General features: G+C 44.3%; 1 protein-coding gene across 1 annotated transcript in view; it reads left to right on the forward strand.

The window, feature by feature from the left end:
* OLFML1 (olfactomedin like 1) overlaps positions 1 to 10,705 on the forward strand; it is a 33,041-nt gene extending 22,336 nt beyond the window's left edge. The window contains exon 3 of the mRNA XM_069623588.1: positions 9,794 to 10,705. Coding sequence (XP_069479689.1) covers positions 9,794 to 10,581 — 788 coding nt within the window. The 3' untranslated portion in view covers positions 10,582 to 10,705. The remainder of the gene's footprint in view (positions 1 to 9,793) is intronic.
* Positions 10,706 to 13,884: the final 3,179 nt, after the last annotated feature.

A 13,884-nucleotide genomic window follows, 5' to 3' on the forward strand; every position in this document is an offset into this window, starting at 1 on the left:
TTGGACTATGAGTTAAAATCAAGTACAAACTGTCTACTATAAGCCACATGAATTGTAAATGGAAGATTTTGGTTGTCTGGACTATAAAAAATAGTTACCATTTGTACCATATACTGTAAAAAACAGTTTACTTTATGTTATATGTGTTGGTTATGATTTGATACAAATTGAATGTTGAATTATTGTTTGTCTAAATTAACCCTAACTGGGGTATAGAACTCACGGATGACAAGATCATCCCTTTATAAAGTTTTATTTTGAAATTACGCAAGAGAATTTGGTTGTTTTTTCAACTACAGGGTGTGCAAGGGACGGGAGTGCTCCACAAAGGTTGTGGACACCTGCTGTTTTCACATAGTTTGGTACAACCCAGTGTCAGGGTTGATATTTCCCCTGCACACCGCTAAGTATCTTAACACTTTTACTCAATTTAAATAAAAGGTGTGCGCTAGGCAAAATTGTTTTAGCTCATGGGATTATGGGACATGTAGTACCCTTTAACAAAGTTGTTTCTTTTAACATTTTGTTTAATTTTATGAGTATATTTCTTTCCCTTAAAATTATTAAAAGATGGACTGTTAGAATTAGTTGTTGTAGAAGAAGGTATTAGGTTTAAGGCATTTTCTCTAGGTCCTTTTACATTATACCTTTGGGAGTAAGGAGGGTTTTTGTCTTGAGATACTTTGAAAGATCTGTTTGTTAATAAGGCCTGCTCAGCCTGCTCAGATTTAACAAAACTTGATGCTCAGGTCATAGGTCTTATATGTGGGCCAGGGACTGTGCAGGCAACATGGAGCAAGACACAGATAACAGATTAAATGTTTTAAATAAAATGATTTATTTTCCTAAATGTCAGGATGCAGTAAGGCCTAACTTGCCCTATGCTAAGGTGGGATTTCCCTGCATAAAAAAACTAAGGAGAGTATGTATCTGTAAGTTCAACCTAAAAGTCTGTCTGTCTCTAAAACCTACACTAGCCCTCACAACTAAAGGTAAACAATGTGTAGGGATGTCAGCAACAAAAGAAATAATGTTCCAAATAAAGTTTTGAGCTGATTCCAGCTCCGGTTTACTTTCCAGCTTCCCCTTCCCCAAGTACAAAATAGTTCCAACAGACCTTGGGGTTCCTTTCCCCAAGAGGACAAAACTCTTCACAAAGTCTCAAGGTTCCCTTCCCCATGACGTCAGCTCTTTCAGCTTCAAATCAGCTTCAAAACCTACAGTCAGTTGAAATCTCTTGGCTTTCAAAACAGTTCAAGTTCAACGTTGTATTCCTTTACACTTTTCAACAGATCGTATCAATTGCTCTCTCTGGGCCTCATTACGACCCTGGCGTTAAGGGTTTAACGGCGCCGTAAAAGGTGTCGCGCCGTTAAACCCTTAACGCCTGATTACGAGGTCCCTTTGCGGGACCCGGCCTTAACGGCTGGTTTTACCAGCCGTTAAAGTAGGGTGCCGCAAAGGGACCTTGGTGCTAAGTACGGTGCCGCAATTTGCGGCACCGTACTTAGCGCCTTCGCCATTACCATTGAGCCCTATGGGGCAAAAATGGGAATGGGGAAGGGCCCATGGTGAATGGGGAATTACCGCCGCCGCCAACCTTGGAATGGGGCGGTAATTCCGCCATTCACCATGGCGGACCCCGGCATGGACCATGGTGCTAATAGCACCATGGTTTAGCGCCGGGAACGTAATGAGGCCCTCTGTCAGTCTCTTCAGCAATCCTGTTCCAAAATGCAGTTTCCTTATCTTTGCAACCGATAACCCATGGCACACTGTTCTCCTTCTGTGTTCGTTAGCTTCTCTTGCTAACACAGGTTTTTCGCTCTGTACCTGTGCCAGGAGTTTTCATTCACGTCGGAATCTCCTTGGCAATCTCTTGACTTTGCGACACAATTTGTCCCACACAACTCACTATGTGGTGTTCACTCTCTTCCACCACCTTGTTTCCACAGTACTCATAAGTGCTTGTCACTTGCTTTTCACTTTGTTCATCAATATTCATCATTTGCTTTTAATTTCTCATCACTTGCTTTTTCATGTGGTTCAAACATACTCAGTTCATAAATTCTCATTACTGATTTTTCATACTTGGTTTTCACTTTGTTCGCAAGTTTATCATAACTTTTCTTTAGTTCGGTATTCAATATCCCTTGCTTAACACTTACATTCATTCATAACAATTTGCAGCTTGCTCAGTATTCAAAACTTGTCACTCTGGGTTCCACAACAAATTGTCACTTGTTTCAGTTTGCTTGGCATTATTATATGCTCATTTACAGACCCAGGAGCGCCCCGATATGAGTGTTCCCTTTTCCCACTCATTGGTATGCGACCGCTCCTCCGGGCTTTCTCTCTCTTCTCTCCGGTTTACTTTCGCTCTGTGTACACTTCTCGGGAGCCCGGTGAGCAGCGCTCACCTTCTTTGAACCTTGCTGCTTTCTGTTGGCAGCTCTGCTTTTCCCGTGCGTATGCTACCAGCGGCTTATACTGCTTCGGAGCCTTCAGTTCCCCACAGCTCCCACTATGGGCAAAAGGGAAATGGGGCTGCAGGTCTCTCGACCCTCTCACGGCCTGCTTGGGGCCCAGAGCCACTTTCTCCCTTCTGCAGAACCTGGCGTCCTTCCTGCCGGCCCCTCTCCAGCCTGCTCCACCATCAACCACGTCCTGTCCTCCAGCAGCATTCTCCCAGGCAGCTTCCTCCCAGCCAGGTTTCTCTTCCTCTGCTGGCAGCTACACCTTTTATTCACCTGTGACCTGTCAACTGGTTGCAGGTGCAAGTCCTTGGTTTCAATAGCCTGACCATAATTACTTCTATTCGCTGGCCATGCCTGACTGTTGTACTGATACTCCTCTGCAGTCCACTTCTTCGTCTCAGTACCAGAGTGGTGTGAATGAATGAGAGTGTGCACAACTCCTAGTTGCCTCTTCCTCAGCTCAGTACCAAAGTGGTGTGAATGAGTGGAAGTTGTTTTGTCTTTGTTTTGGTATTGACTTGATATTTCTCTGAATCCACAATAGGGGGCTGATGAATGTGTATGTTCACTGTATCCAAATAAGGAGGTGTCCTCCCAGTTGGCCTCTTCCTTGTCCCAATATAATGATGGCATTTCCAAGGGTCATCTTGAAAGGAAGGAAAGCGGAAAGTATGACATAACCTATAAACGCTGCTTGGACTGAGGGTTCTTTGTGGAAAGGGAATGGGGGATGCCATCACCCAAGGATATCCTCTCCCCACTCACCAAGTCTCCACCACCCAGGTGATCCTCGCATGTCCAGTCCCATGGTCGGAATCCAAAAGCGATGGCCTTTCCCTGGCCACCGGAGAAGAGGATGTTGGCTAAAGGAAAGTGAGGACAACCTCATGTTCCTCACAGGACATTATAATGGCACTATGCCATTACCTGTTTTGGCAATCCAGAAAGGCAATTCTTTTCAAAGTACAAATACTGTGTCTCATCCCAAAGGATCAAGGATCTCCTCACCACCCTGGGCCCTGTCTCCTCCCAGGTGATCCTCCCGCAGAACACCACCCCCAAGGTCAGGACCAGGAAGCGTCATCCTTTCCATGGTGACCTGGGAGGAGACTCTAGGCAGAGTTTGAGTTAGGAAATCCGTAGGATTCTTCACAATTGCCATAAGCCAAAATACATTGGGAGAGAAGTAAAGAGGCAAACCTGGTACAATTCTCCAGACATGAGATGTCAGTTGGGGGAAACCTGGAACCAGCATTGCTATAAGTCAAGAGACATTGGGAGAGAGATAAGGAGGCAAAGGTTTGACAGCTCTACTGACGTGATATGTCAGTTGGGGGAAATCTCGAGCAAGCATTGTTAAGATCCAAGAGAAACTGGAAGAATGGTTGTCAGACAAAGCTTGAACAAACCCTCATATAAAAGCTTTGGGTTCTCTCCTTACAAGGCCATTAACCATCACAGAGGCCTGTGGTCTGGCTGGATCGTAAATTGAGACCAAAAGATGTAGGGTTTCAGCTTTTTTACTGCCTACACAACCTCATATGCCTCTTTTTCTATGACGGCCCAGTTTCTTTCCCTTTTTGTCAACTGCCTGCTAGATTTTGCTCTTCTCCTTCAGAGTTCAGATGTGTTACCAGTGCTCCAATCCCAAAAGCACAGGCGTCTGTCTGGATAATGAATTCCTGACCATTGTCTGGCACTTTCATAACTGGGGCCCTGCACAATCCATCTTTTAAATCCTGAAAGGAGGTTTGACATGCGGGGGTCCAAGTTACCTTCTTTGGCATCTTTTTGGACGTTACATCATTCAGAGGCATGGCAATGGTCCTGTACTCTCTGACGAACAAACGGTAGTACCCGGTGAGACATAAAAAGGCTGTCACCTCCGTCTGCGTGGTGGGGATGTCCCACTCCTTCAGAGCCTGTACCTTTGCTTCGAGAGGTTGTTTCTTACCTCCACCGACCAGGTGACCTAGGTAAGTCACAGTACCCTGCACTGTCTGGCACTTTGGGGCCTTGATGGTCAGGCCTGCATTCTGTAGCGCCTGAAGCACTTGTTTCAGGTGCGATACAGGATCCTCCCAGGTGTGGCTGAACACAGCAATGTCATCTAAAGAGGCGACACTGAAGTTTTCCAGTCCAGACAAAACCTGGTTAACCATCCTCGGAAAAGTGGCAGGGGCATTTTTCAATCTGAAGGGCATCACAGTGAACTGATAATGTCCTTCGGGGGTTGAGAATGCCGACCTCTCTTTTGCTCCATCTGTCAAGCCGACCTGCCAATACCCTGCTGTGAGGTCAAAAGTACTCATGTACTTTGCAGCGCCAAGTTTGTCAATGAGCTCATCTGCCGGAGGAATGGGGTGGGCATCTGTCTTCATGACAGAATTGAGCCCCATGTGATCCTCACAAAACAAACTTCAGTTTTCCCACCAGACCAGTACCACTGGGCTAGCCCAGGAGTTGTGGCATGGCTCTATCACTCCTAGGGACAACATCTTGACAACATCCTCCTTGATAGTGTCCCTGACCTTATCGGATATCCGGTGAATTCTGCTCTTCACTGGCATACTGTCTCCAGTATCCACATCATGGGTGCACCAATCTGTGCGACCAGGTGTCAGAGAAAACAGGCCGGCAAACTGTCCCAGTAAACAGTGACAGTCTGTCAGTTGCTGTTCTGACAGGTCTGTTGCAAGGTTGACACCTTCAATTGACCCATCTGTGGCTTCAGTGTGCAGGAGGTCTGGGTGGGGATTGGTCTCCTCCTAAGTCTCTCCGTCAGTCACTAACACCATGATCTAGGCATCCCGGCTATAATGGGGTTTTAGCCGGTTGACGTGAAAGACCCTGAACATCTGTTTCGGTCCTTTCACCTCAATGAGATAATTTACCTCACAGCACACAGTAAGGCCCAGTCCACATGTCCTGAAGGGCACTGGGTTTGGCAGGCTCCATAATCCACACCCTCTGGCCTGGAGAATAGACTGTCATGGTGGCCATTTGGTCGTGCCAGTGCTTCATCAGCTCCGGACTGGCCTTTAGATTCTTTGTTGACTGTTCCATGTACTATGCCATTCTAGACGGAAGGCCGAGTACATAGTCCACCACATCTCGTGACGGTGATGAGGGTTTGCTTTCCCAGCCCTCCTTCACTAGACTGATGGGACCTCGTACAGGGTGTCCAAACAGAAGCTCCGTTCTGTGGCACCTCCCTGTAGGCGAAGAGAAGGCCTGGCAGGAAAATATCCCATTTTCTCCTCGGGTGCTCTTCCAAGCCACCTATCATCCCTTTTAGAGTCTTGTTGAACCGCCCAACAAACCCATTGGTTTGTGGATGGAAGGAGGTAGAGAACTGGTAGGTGACTCCACACTCTTCACACATAGCCTTCATATGTGCTGATATGAAGTTTGATCCCCTGTCAGAAACGACTTCCTTGGGGAATCCAACAAGGGAGAATATCCCAATCAGGGCCTTCACAACCACAGGGGCTTTGATGCTCCTCAGAGGGACAGCCTCAGGGTATCTTGTGGCCTGGTCCATCACCACCAAGATATATCTGTTCCCTGAGCTCGTTTGAGGGTCCAACAGACCCACAATATCCATGCCTATTCTCTCCAAAGGCCGCCCAAACATGCCTAGTGGAATTAAGGATGCCTTTGTGGCACCACCTAACTTGCCAGAAGGTTGAGAAGTCGGGCAGGACCAGACAAATTCCTTAACTTTTACTCCGCACTGCGGCTAGTAAAAGTGTGCAGACAACCGGTCTGATGTCTTAGTCACCGAATTGGATGTTAAGGCCATTAGCACCCCGGGTTACCATAGCAGCAACCCGGAATGCAAAAAAAAAAAAAGTTCCTTCGTTTAACGGTACAATGCGTGTTGTTGAAGGAAGAAAAATCGTTTACCAAGTTGGCCGCCATGGAAAGCGAAGGTGGGGCTCCCTGCAGAGACCCCCTTCCCTTTCCATGGCGCCAACCGGAGGGCTCAGGAAGGTGGGGAGCAGCTGCGGGCGGCGGCCAGAGCCGCCGTTGCCAAAAGGTAAGTGGAGGGAGGGAGGAGGGTTTAGAGGAATATTTTTTTTTTAAATGGAATCCCATGATGGGTAGGCAGCCTGCGGGTTCCGTAGAACGCAGGCTGAGATCAGAGATTTCAGCTTGTGTTCTGTGTAATCTGATTGGCTCCTCCACCCGCTCCAGGTGCTAATGATGTCTTTGCTACAGTATATGCCAGTAATCTGCCCATGTACAAATAAATGTTACTGCTGGCTTTTCCATACTGCCACTGTAAGAAAACATGTCCTTGCTTACTGGCCCAATATATGCCAGCATTACCATGAAAGAACACCTTCATGTTGGCTTTGCTCAAAAGATAAACTTGAGAGACTGGAGGAATGTCAGAGTTCTGACACTTCGGACACTTCCACCTCTTGACCCTGTGCACAAATATCACAACAACACTGCCCATGGCTGAGGACACACTTGGGCTACTCTGGTTACATGGCAAAATTGCTAAATATTGGCAAAGCCACCACCTGCCTGCTCACAGTGGAATTGCTGGCATTGAAGGCAAACCCAGCATCAGTGTGTACTTGCATGACAATAATGGCTTATCTTGGCACAGCCAACATGGACATTTATCAGAGGCAATACAAGCAAAGTCTACACAAATAGAAAGAAGCAGGAAGACTCTGTACTCTGGACCAGAGTATTATTATAAATGGCAAATCTGAAGGAGTGTCCAGAGAGCAAAACTGTATTCATCAAAAAAGTGTATCAAATTTTATTCACCATGATACAAAATATTTGTAAAAAAACAGTCAGTCAATGATATATTACTTTAAGTAAGTGATATGTCATTGACTGACTTTTTTTACAAATAATTTGCCTCCAAGATCATTTCTATGCAGTCAACCATTTTGGATTCAAAATATTGATTGTAGAAACCAAAGCCGCTCTGCAGATTCCTGAACTTCTCTTATTTGATGGTGAGTAAAATGAGTACTTCTTGTCTGATGATGGCTCCACAACACTTGCAGTCAATGTTTGCATGAGTGTTCCTGACCAGAAGCCACTGCCAAGTGTCTCCTGTGATGCCAATCTCCCACAACAGTGCCCTGGGATCCTCAGACACAAGTAGCATTGGGTCAGATCTCTTCTGGTTGTCAGTCATGGTTAATTCCTTTCAGTTTTAGGACCAAATGCTCTCAAAACTGAACGGTTTCTTCCAAAAACACCACATTTAATTGACCTACCCAACCAAATGTTCTAAAAAGGTACCACCAAAAGTTCTACCCTCCAAAAGTTTGACTTACTTCTTTTTTAAAAAAAGAAAAAAGGGCTGCAGGTGTGTCTCCAAACCAACTGAACCAGTACCATTTTATCCAGGGAACCCAGCAATGTTCTCTCTAACCATCACAGGAGGTATCCTTATTAATCAGAGTAGTAAATCCTTTATGACAACCATAAAGGGGCTTTTTTATCAGTGGGAACGGGACTCACCAGGACTTGAGCAGTGCTCACAAGGGTCGACTCCCTCCCTAAACATTTGATTCTCACTCCTGCTGGGTTACCAAAGCCAGGATATGCTCATGAGAGTACCATATTGCAATACATTTGTAGGTTTCTCTATTCCCTGTAAATTGTCCCCACTAGATCCCTTCCCTTTGTCGTCTGACAAATATCTATTTGGGAACCTTTCTCCTGGTTTATCACCTCTCCTTGGCCCAGCTTTGTTAAGGTTCTTCGAGGGAATTATAGATATATGACTGGTTATAGACTACATAACTAGGGGGCTTGTCAGTTGCTGCCTCCTAGGCCTGCATGAAGGTGTGGGCAGTGGCCCCTGGCCCCCAAGGACACCATAGTCCAATCATCCAGCCCCCATGACTGCATCACATGGGTCCTCTAATACATTTTGGTATGGATGTGGGAAACATAGTATGATAGTTTAAATTGGGTAACACTATCCACAACACCACTATTTTGAGAAGACATACTTAATGGCATTCAGGATGTTATGGTTGTGTTGCCGCCATGAGACCCAGAAGGAGCGCTGTTTAGAGCAGCAGAGGCAAAAAAGGGATATCTACTGCCAACATGCATTACAAAAAGGAATCTCCCACTTCCCTGCTTCCTTGTGACATTCCTAATGTCAATAGGACAGTACAGAGGACTTCTCTCTAGTTATTTGATGGACCCTAAGGCAGCTTGCAAAGATGAACTTCAAAAATACATGTGGGTATGGTCCCCATTTTGGTAATCTGCACAAGCGGGAGGGTAAATTCTGAGCCAGAACCTAAGCACTTCTTCTCTTTATGCTAAAACCTTGATATTAGATATCAAAAGACATGTGCTATAGGAATGCTGAACAAAGATGGGCTTGATCCTTTGGAAGTATGGTAGGATGGGTGTTGGTTCAGGAGGAGAGGATGGATCCAATATCTCCATCGTCTTTTAAAAAATGCCTGTTGCAGAAATGTTGCTATTATTGGCATTTTTCTCTAGTGCATGCTTTATTTTATTCACTAGGCACTGGGTTCTTTGTCATTAAACAAATCAATGAACTGTACTGCATGTAGGTCCCAGTCATAGATTGTACTGTAAAACTATATCACCACCACTTGTTCACATCATATTGGCCATGTAGTGAATGATGGTTCTGCAGCAGAAGGTTAATACACTCATGGTACACATGTTTATTCAAATTAATCAGGTATCTAGTTCAGCTGCATTGGGACATTACCAGTCAATTTGTATGTAGAATGTTATTGCACATGCCCATCACATAGAATCGATGGGGCTAATAATAGAGGAGACATTGGGCCTCATTACGGGTCCGGCGGGTTGCCGCCAGACCGGTAATATTTTACCAGCGTCTGATTTCCCAGTGCCACCAGAAGATTACAACTCTGGCGGCACGCGAAGTCAGGCGCTGGCAAAATGTAAGTCCCTATTGCCATAGAGTCCCTATGGCAGTGGGGACACGGAAGCACCGGCACCATTGCTAACGGTGCCATCGCTTCTGTGAAGTGTTTGCCGACCGTGGCCACTGCGCCTGGCAGGGTCAGACCTGTTGGGCGCCACACCCACGGCAGGCAAACATGGAGTTTGCCGATCCAGAATCAACAGTGCCGGTGAGCTTATCGTCACCCTGGTTTCCAGACTGGCAAATTTATAATGAGGTCAATTGAGTATAAGTATATTATAAATAATGATAAGAGATATTAAGTATTCATCTTAACAATGACTGATTTCAATATCGATGGGTCACTGGCAGAATGTTAATGTGTGTCCATTTCATGTTTCCGCTGCAGGTTGTAATAGCATGCTTGCAGGGATAAAGTCAGTTAAGATCATCAAAAAAGCCGGAGACATGCACGGCTCATGGATGAAAGACTCGGGTAATGGTTTGCAAGAGATTTATTTTCTCAATGGATCCAGCAACAATATGATCCTGGAATTTTCAAATATTGAAAGTTTTACTGAAAATGACTATATGCAAAAAGCTCAGAATGTAACACTTCCATTCTCCTGGCAAGGTTCAGGCCAAATATTACGCAACGGATTCCTGTTTCTTCACTTGGCGGGAACGGAACACGAGATAATTAAATTTGACATGCAGAAGATGAATGTAACAGATCGGATGCAGCTGCTCGGTGCTGGGCGCATGCCCGTCTACCAGTTATCTCCTTTCAATAAAATTGATCTGGCGGTGGACGAACAAGGACTTTGGGCAATCCACGCTGTTCCAAATACAGATGAAAATATTGTAATTACTAAGATTGATGATGAACAGATGTCAATCCAACAAGTTTGGAACACATCGTGTGGTAGCAAAAATGCAGAGGCAGCCTTCATAATATGCGGAACGTTATATGTCGTATACAACTCCGCGAGTGGAGGTAGATCCCACATTGAGTGCATTTATGACACATTAGGCATCATTCATAAATTGGAAACACCTACCTTATATTTCCCAAAACGCTATAGCAGCCATTCTATCATTCACTACAATCCTAAAGAATTGCAACTGTATTCATGGGATGATGGCTACCAAATCATTTACAATGTTGACCTAAAGCAAAAAATTGAAAAGCCATAGATAGAACATAAGCTCCATGTTTTACACATGTGCAGTAAATATTATTCTGTCTTGAATCTCTGAATGTTGACATTTAGACTAATTCCTGAATAAAATGTATTGGGAAATGTAGAATTTACAATTATGCCTGTGTGTCACTGAGATTCTGTCTTCTGTTGCATAAAGTGAACCTGGACTTTCCCAATGTGCACCCCAGATTGAGGACACATTTGGTTCAGCAGTGCAAGCATGCTCCTTTACCTTACTTGGTTTTACGCTTTGTCCTTGGCATTATATAATACATGGATAAAACTCATATCTTCAAGTGTGTTGTTCCTCAAGCATTTTTGATGTGTCAATTAAGAGTGCACAATTCGGGGGTGTAAGGAATTAGGGTTAAGGGCCCAGGAGTTAGTGGCCATCTGCTTCTTAAAAGTGTACGTTTTAAAGGGTCGGTGGTATAGGGTGAGAGGTTAGGGAATGGAGAATGACGCAAATAGACGTAAATATTTAGGTCTTGTCGTTAGCAGTATAGGGGCAGGTTAAGGGTACGTGGTTAAACGGTAAGTAGCAATGGGTAGGAGTTAGGCATGAAGATTTAAGGGCAAGGGGTTATGTATTCAGAGGAAAGGGAACAGGATCAGGAGATAAATGGTTAGAGGTAAATCCCTCAAACTTTGTTAAAAACAACTCAGCATAAATACTAATGTAAAACTGAGCACCTTGACAAATATACACTCAAGGAAAAGCACAAAAAGGCTACTCGGGATGAAACACTCAATGTCAGCCCCCTCACACTTGAAGTTTGAGATATGCTCAAAAGTAATTTACAAAGCACTGGGAGAATTCCTCCTTGCCCCAACGCCATCGGCTTGAACATTATGTGTGTTTATCTGAGTTACAAGTACCAGTGAATTACCAGAACAACCCAGAACATTGAAAATACCACTACCACCCAATGTTGTACTGCTGTTAAGGTCTAATTCAGAATTATAATGTGAGTTGTTTTGTTTACAAAAACAGCTGAACTGATGCAAGAAACAAGCATAGATCAACAACATTTCACTAATAAGGTAGGATTACTGTCATACCATTTCTATTTTGTTATTTGCACATTATGTAACAGATACACTTCTAGTTTTCCAGGTTTCAACAATACCATGTTATCAGGTTGTTATTCCTTGAATTATTGCTAAGCTCTGTCTCTGACACCCTCAAATAACAACTTGCCTTTCCAATCGCTTTACTACTGATGCTTAACTTGTTCCTGCAACTAAGCAGATTATAATAGCGGTAATAGCGCTGATACTGCCCCATAGAGTCGTATGGACTCTTAACAAAATGGGGACTAACAGCCTTACCACAACTCGGGATCCGGCACTATTAGTGCCGGACCGAGTTGCAGTAACGCTATTTGCGTTGGCGGTATACCGGATGATTTACCACTGGGATACCACCAAACCTCGGATGAGGCCCTTAGCTACATTTATCTTTAGACCTGAGCATGCCTAGTAGATGTGATCACAACAGATGTCCCCCCATTTCTTTTTTCCCTCAGTTTCCATTCCCCCGATGATTACCGCAGTAATCTTGTAATAATTACTGCGATAACATTAGAAAATTGAAAAGGCCTCACAGGCGCTCCCCATATGCCGCCTTCCTTTTCACTAGTTCCTCCCACCCACCTCAGTTGCTTTTTACATATCTGACCCCTCACCCGTTACTCCCTTTCTCTTTTTGCTTTGTGTGGCGCAATTTTGTTTCCAACTGCGTCTTGTGTTATTACCGCAGTAATCCCGCGAGATACATTTGTAATTCCCCCAATAATGCAAAAACATCTGAACTGTAACTGTCTCTCCAGAGTATCCCCAGCTCCCCAACTTCACATGATGTCCTCTTCCCCCTCCCCACCTCAAGCCTGATGCAAGTTCAGCCTTCTTCCTCCAAAGAGTTTTTTGTGCACTTTTCGTTTTTGCATTGCCCCAATATTATTGCTGAAATCGCTTGCATTGAGCAAAATAAAAATGCTGGCTTTTCCTTTCCAAAATGCCTCTCTACTGAAAAGCACCATGGGAGATGTAGCTATATTTTTGGGAGCGGGCGGCACCCCGTTCCCCCTGTCAAAAATGTAAAGACTACTGAATGGAATAACCCCAAACCTATCTCGGGAAATAAGTCAACGCTTCGTGCTGAAGTTGTTTCTTATTTGGTCAATTTCGCTCAAGCGGTTTTTGCACTTCGGCTTGATAAAATGTGAACTTTTTCTCTATTGGAAAATGAATGGGAGTAGGCTGAAAACAGCGTTATTTTGCTTTCTTAATAACTTTTTAATGTTTTATTTTTTAACCCACATTTTTTGTTGGTTTTTTCATCAAAATGCAAGCACAATAACACACAATAGAAAACAACATTATGACGATTTCCCTTTCCCTCCCGCATCAGTAAATAGTTGTAGAAATGTTATGTTTCATAAGTATGGGGGGCAAGATGATCACCCCCCGACCTCCTTTCTATTCATCCTCCAATTATATGTTATTCCGCTCGACCACCCTCATTTTCATAAGATATACCACGTGAGGCTCCCCCGGAATCCCCCTCTCTTTCTCATTTCCTGTCAGTTCTGTAAATGTGTTAGCTATTATTAATTCCAGCTCTATCCCTGTGTTGCTTCCCCCCTTGTTTAGGGTCTACTTGAACTCCATTTGGTTATGAATGGTCCTAATTCTTCCTGGAAAGTGCCCATTTGACCATTAACTGAGGCCGTTAGTTTTTCCCTTATAAATATATCCCAGACATTGTGTCAGTGGGCTTTTCCACTTTTGAGCCACTGCTATCCTCCCCACTCTAAACATTGCTTCCCAATTCCTCTGGAACTAGTATCCTTTTCTATCCCTTGGCGGGATACGTAATAAGAGTATAAAGGGTCTAACGTGAGTGGAACTCATCACTTCCGTCATCCAACTCAGAAGTTTGGCCCAAAAATGTGTATCTTGGTCAGAATTACCAAATGTGAGATAGCGATCCATCTTGCCCACAAGCTGAATGACATTTCCGGGATACCCCTCTGTACATCTTGGATAATCTTAAAGGATCTTGGTGCCAACCTTGTAGTATTTTTAAGTTGTGATGAATGGCTGCTGTGAATAGGTTCCCATGGAACGTGACTTTGTAGATCTTGTCCCAAACCTCCTCTGAGATTTCTTACCCATCTAATGTCTCAGAGTGTGTTTTAAAATGTTGCCTTCCCAATGTATCTGCGGTAATGAGTGCCTTATATAGCCTAGTGATTATCCCTTTTCTTGAATCTGCTGTGTCTATAACTTT

This window comes from Ambystoma mexicanum, chromosome 11 (assembly GCF_040938575.1).
Source record: "Ambystoma mexicanum isolate Mex_15411 chromosome 11, UKY_AmexF1_1, whole genome shotgun sequence".
NCBI classification, from domain to species: Eukaryota; Metazoa; Chordata; class Amphibia; order Caudata; family Ambystomatidae; genus Ambystoma; species Ambystoma mexicanum.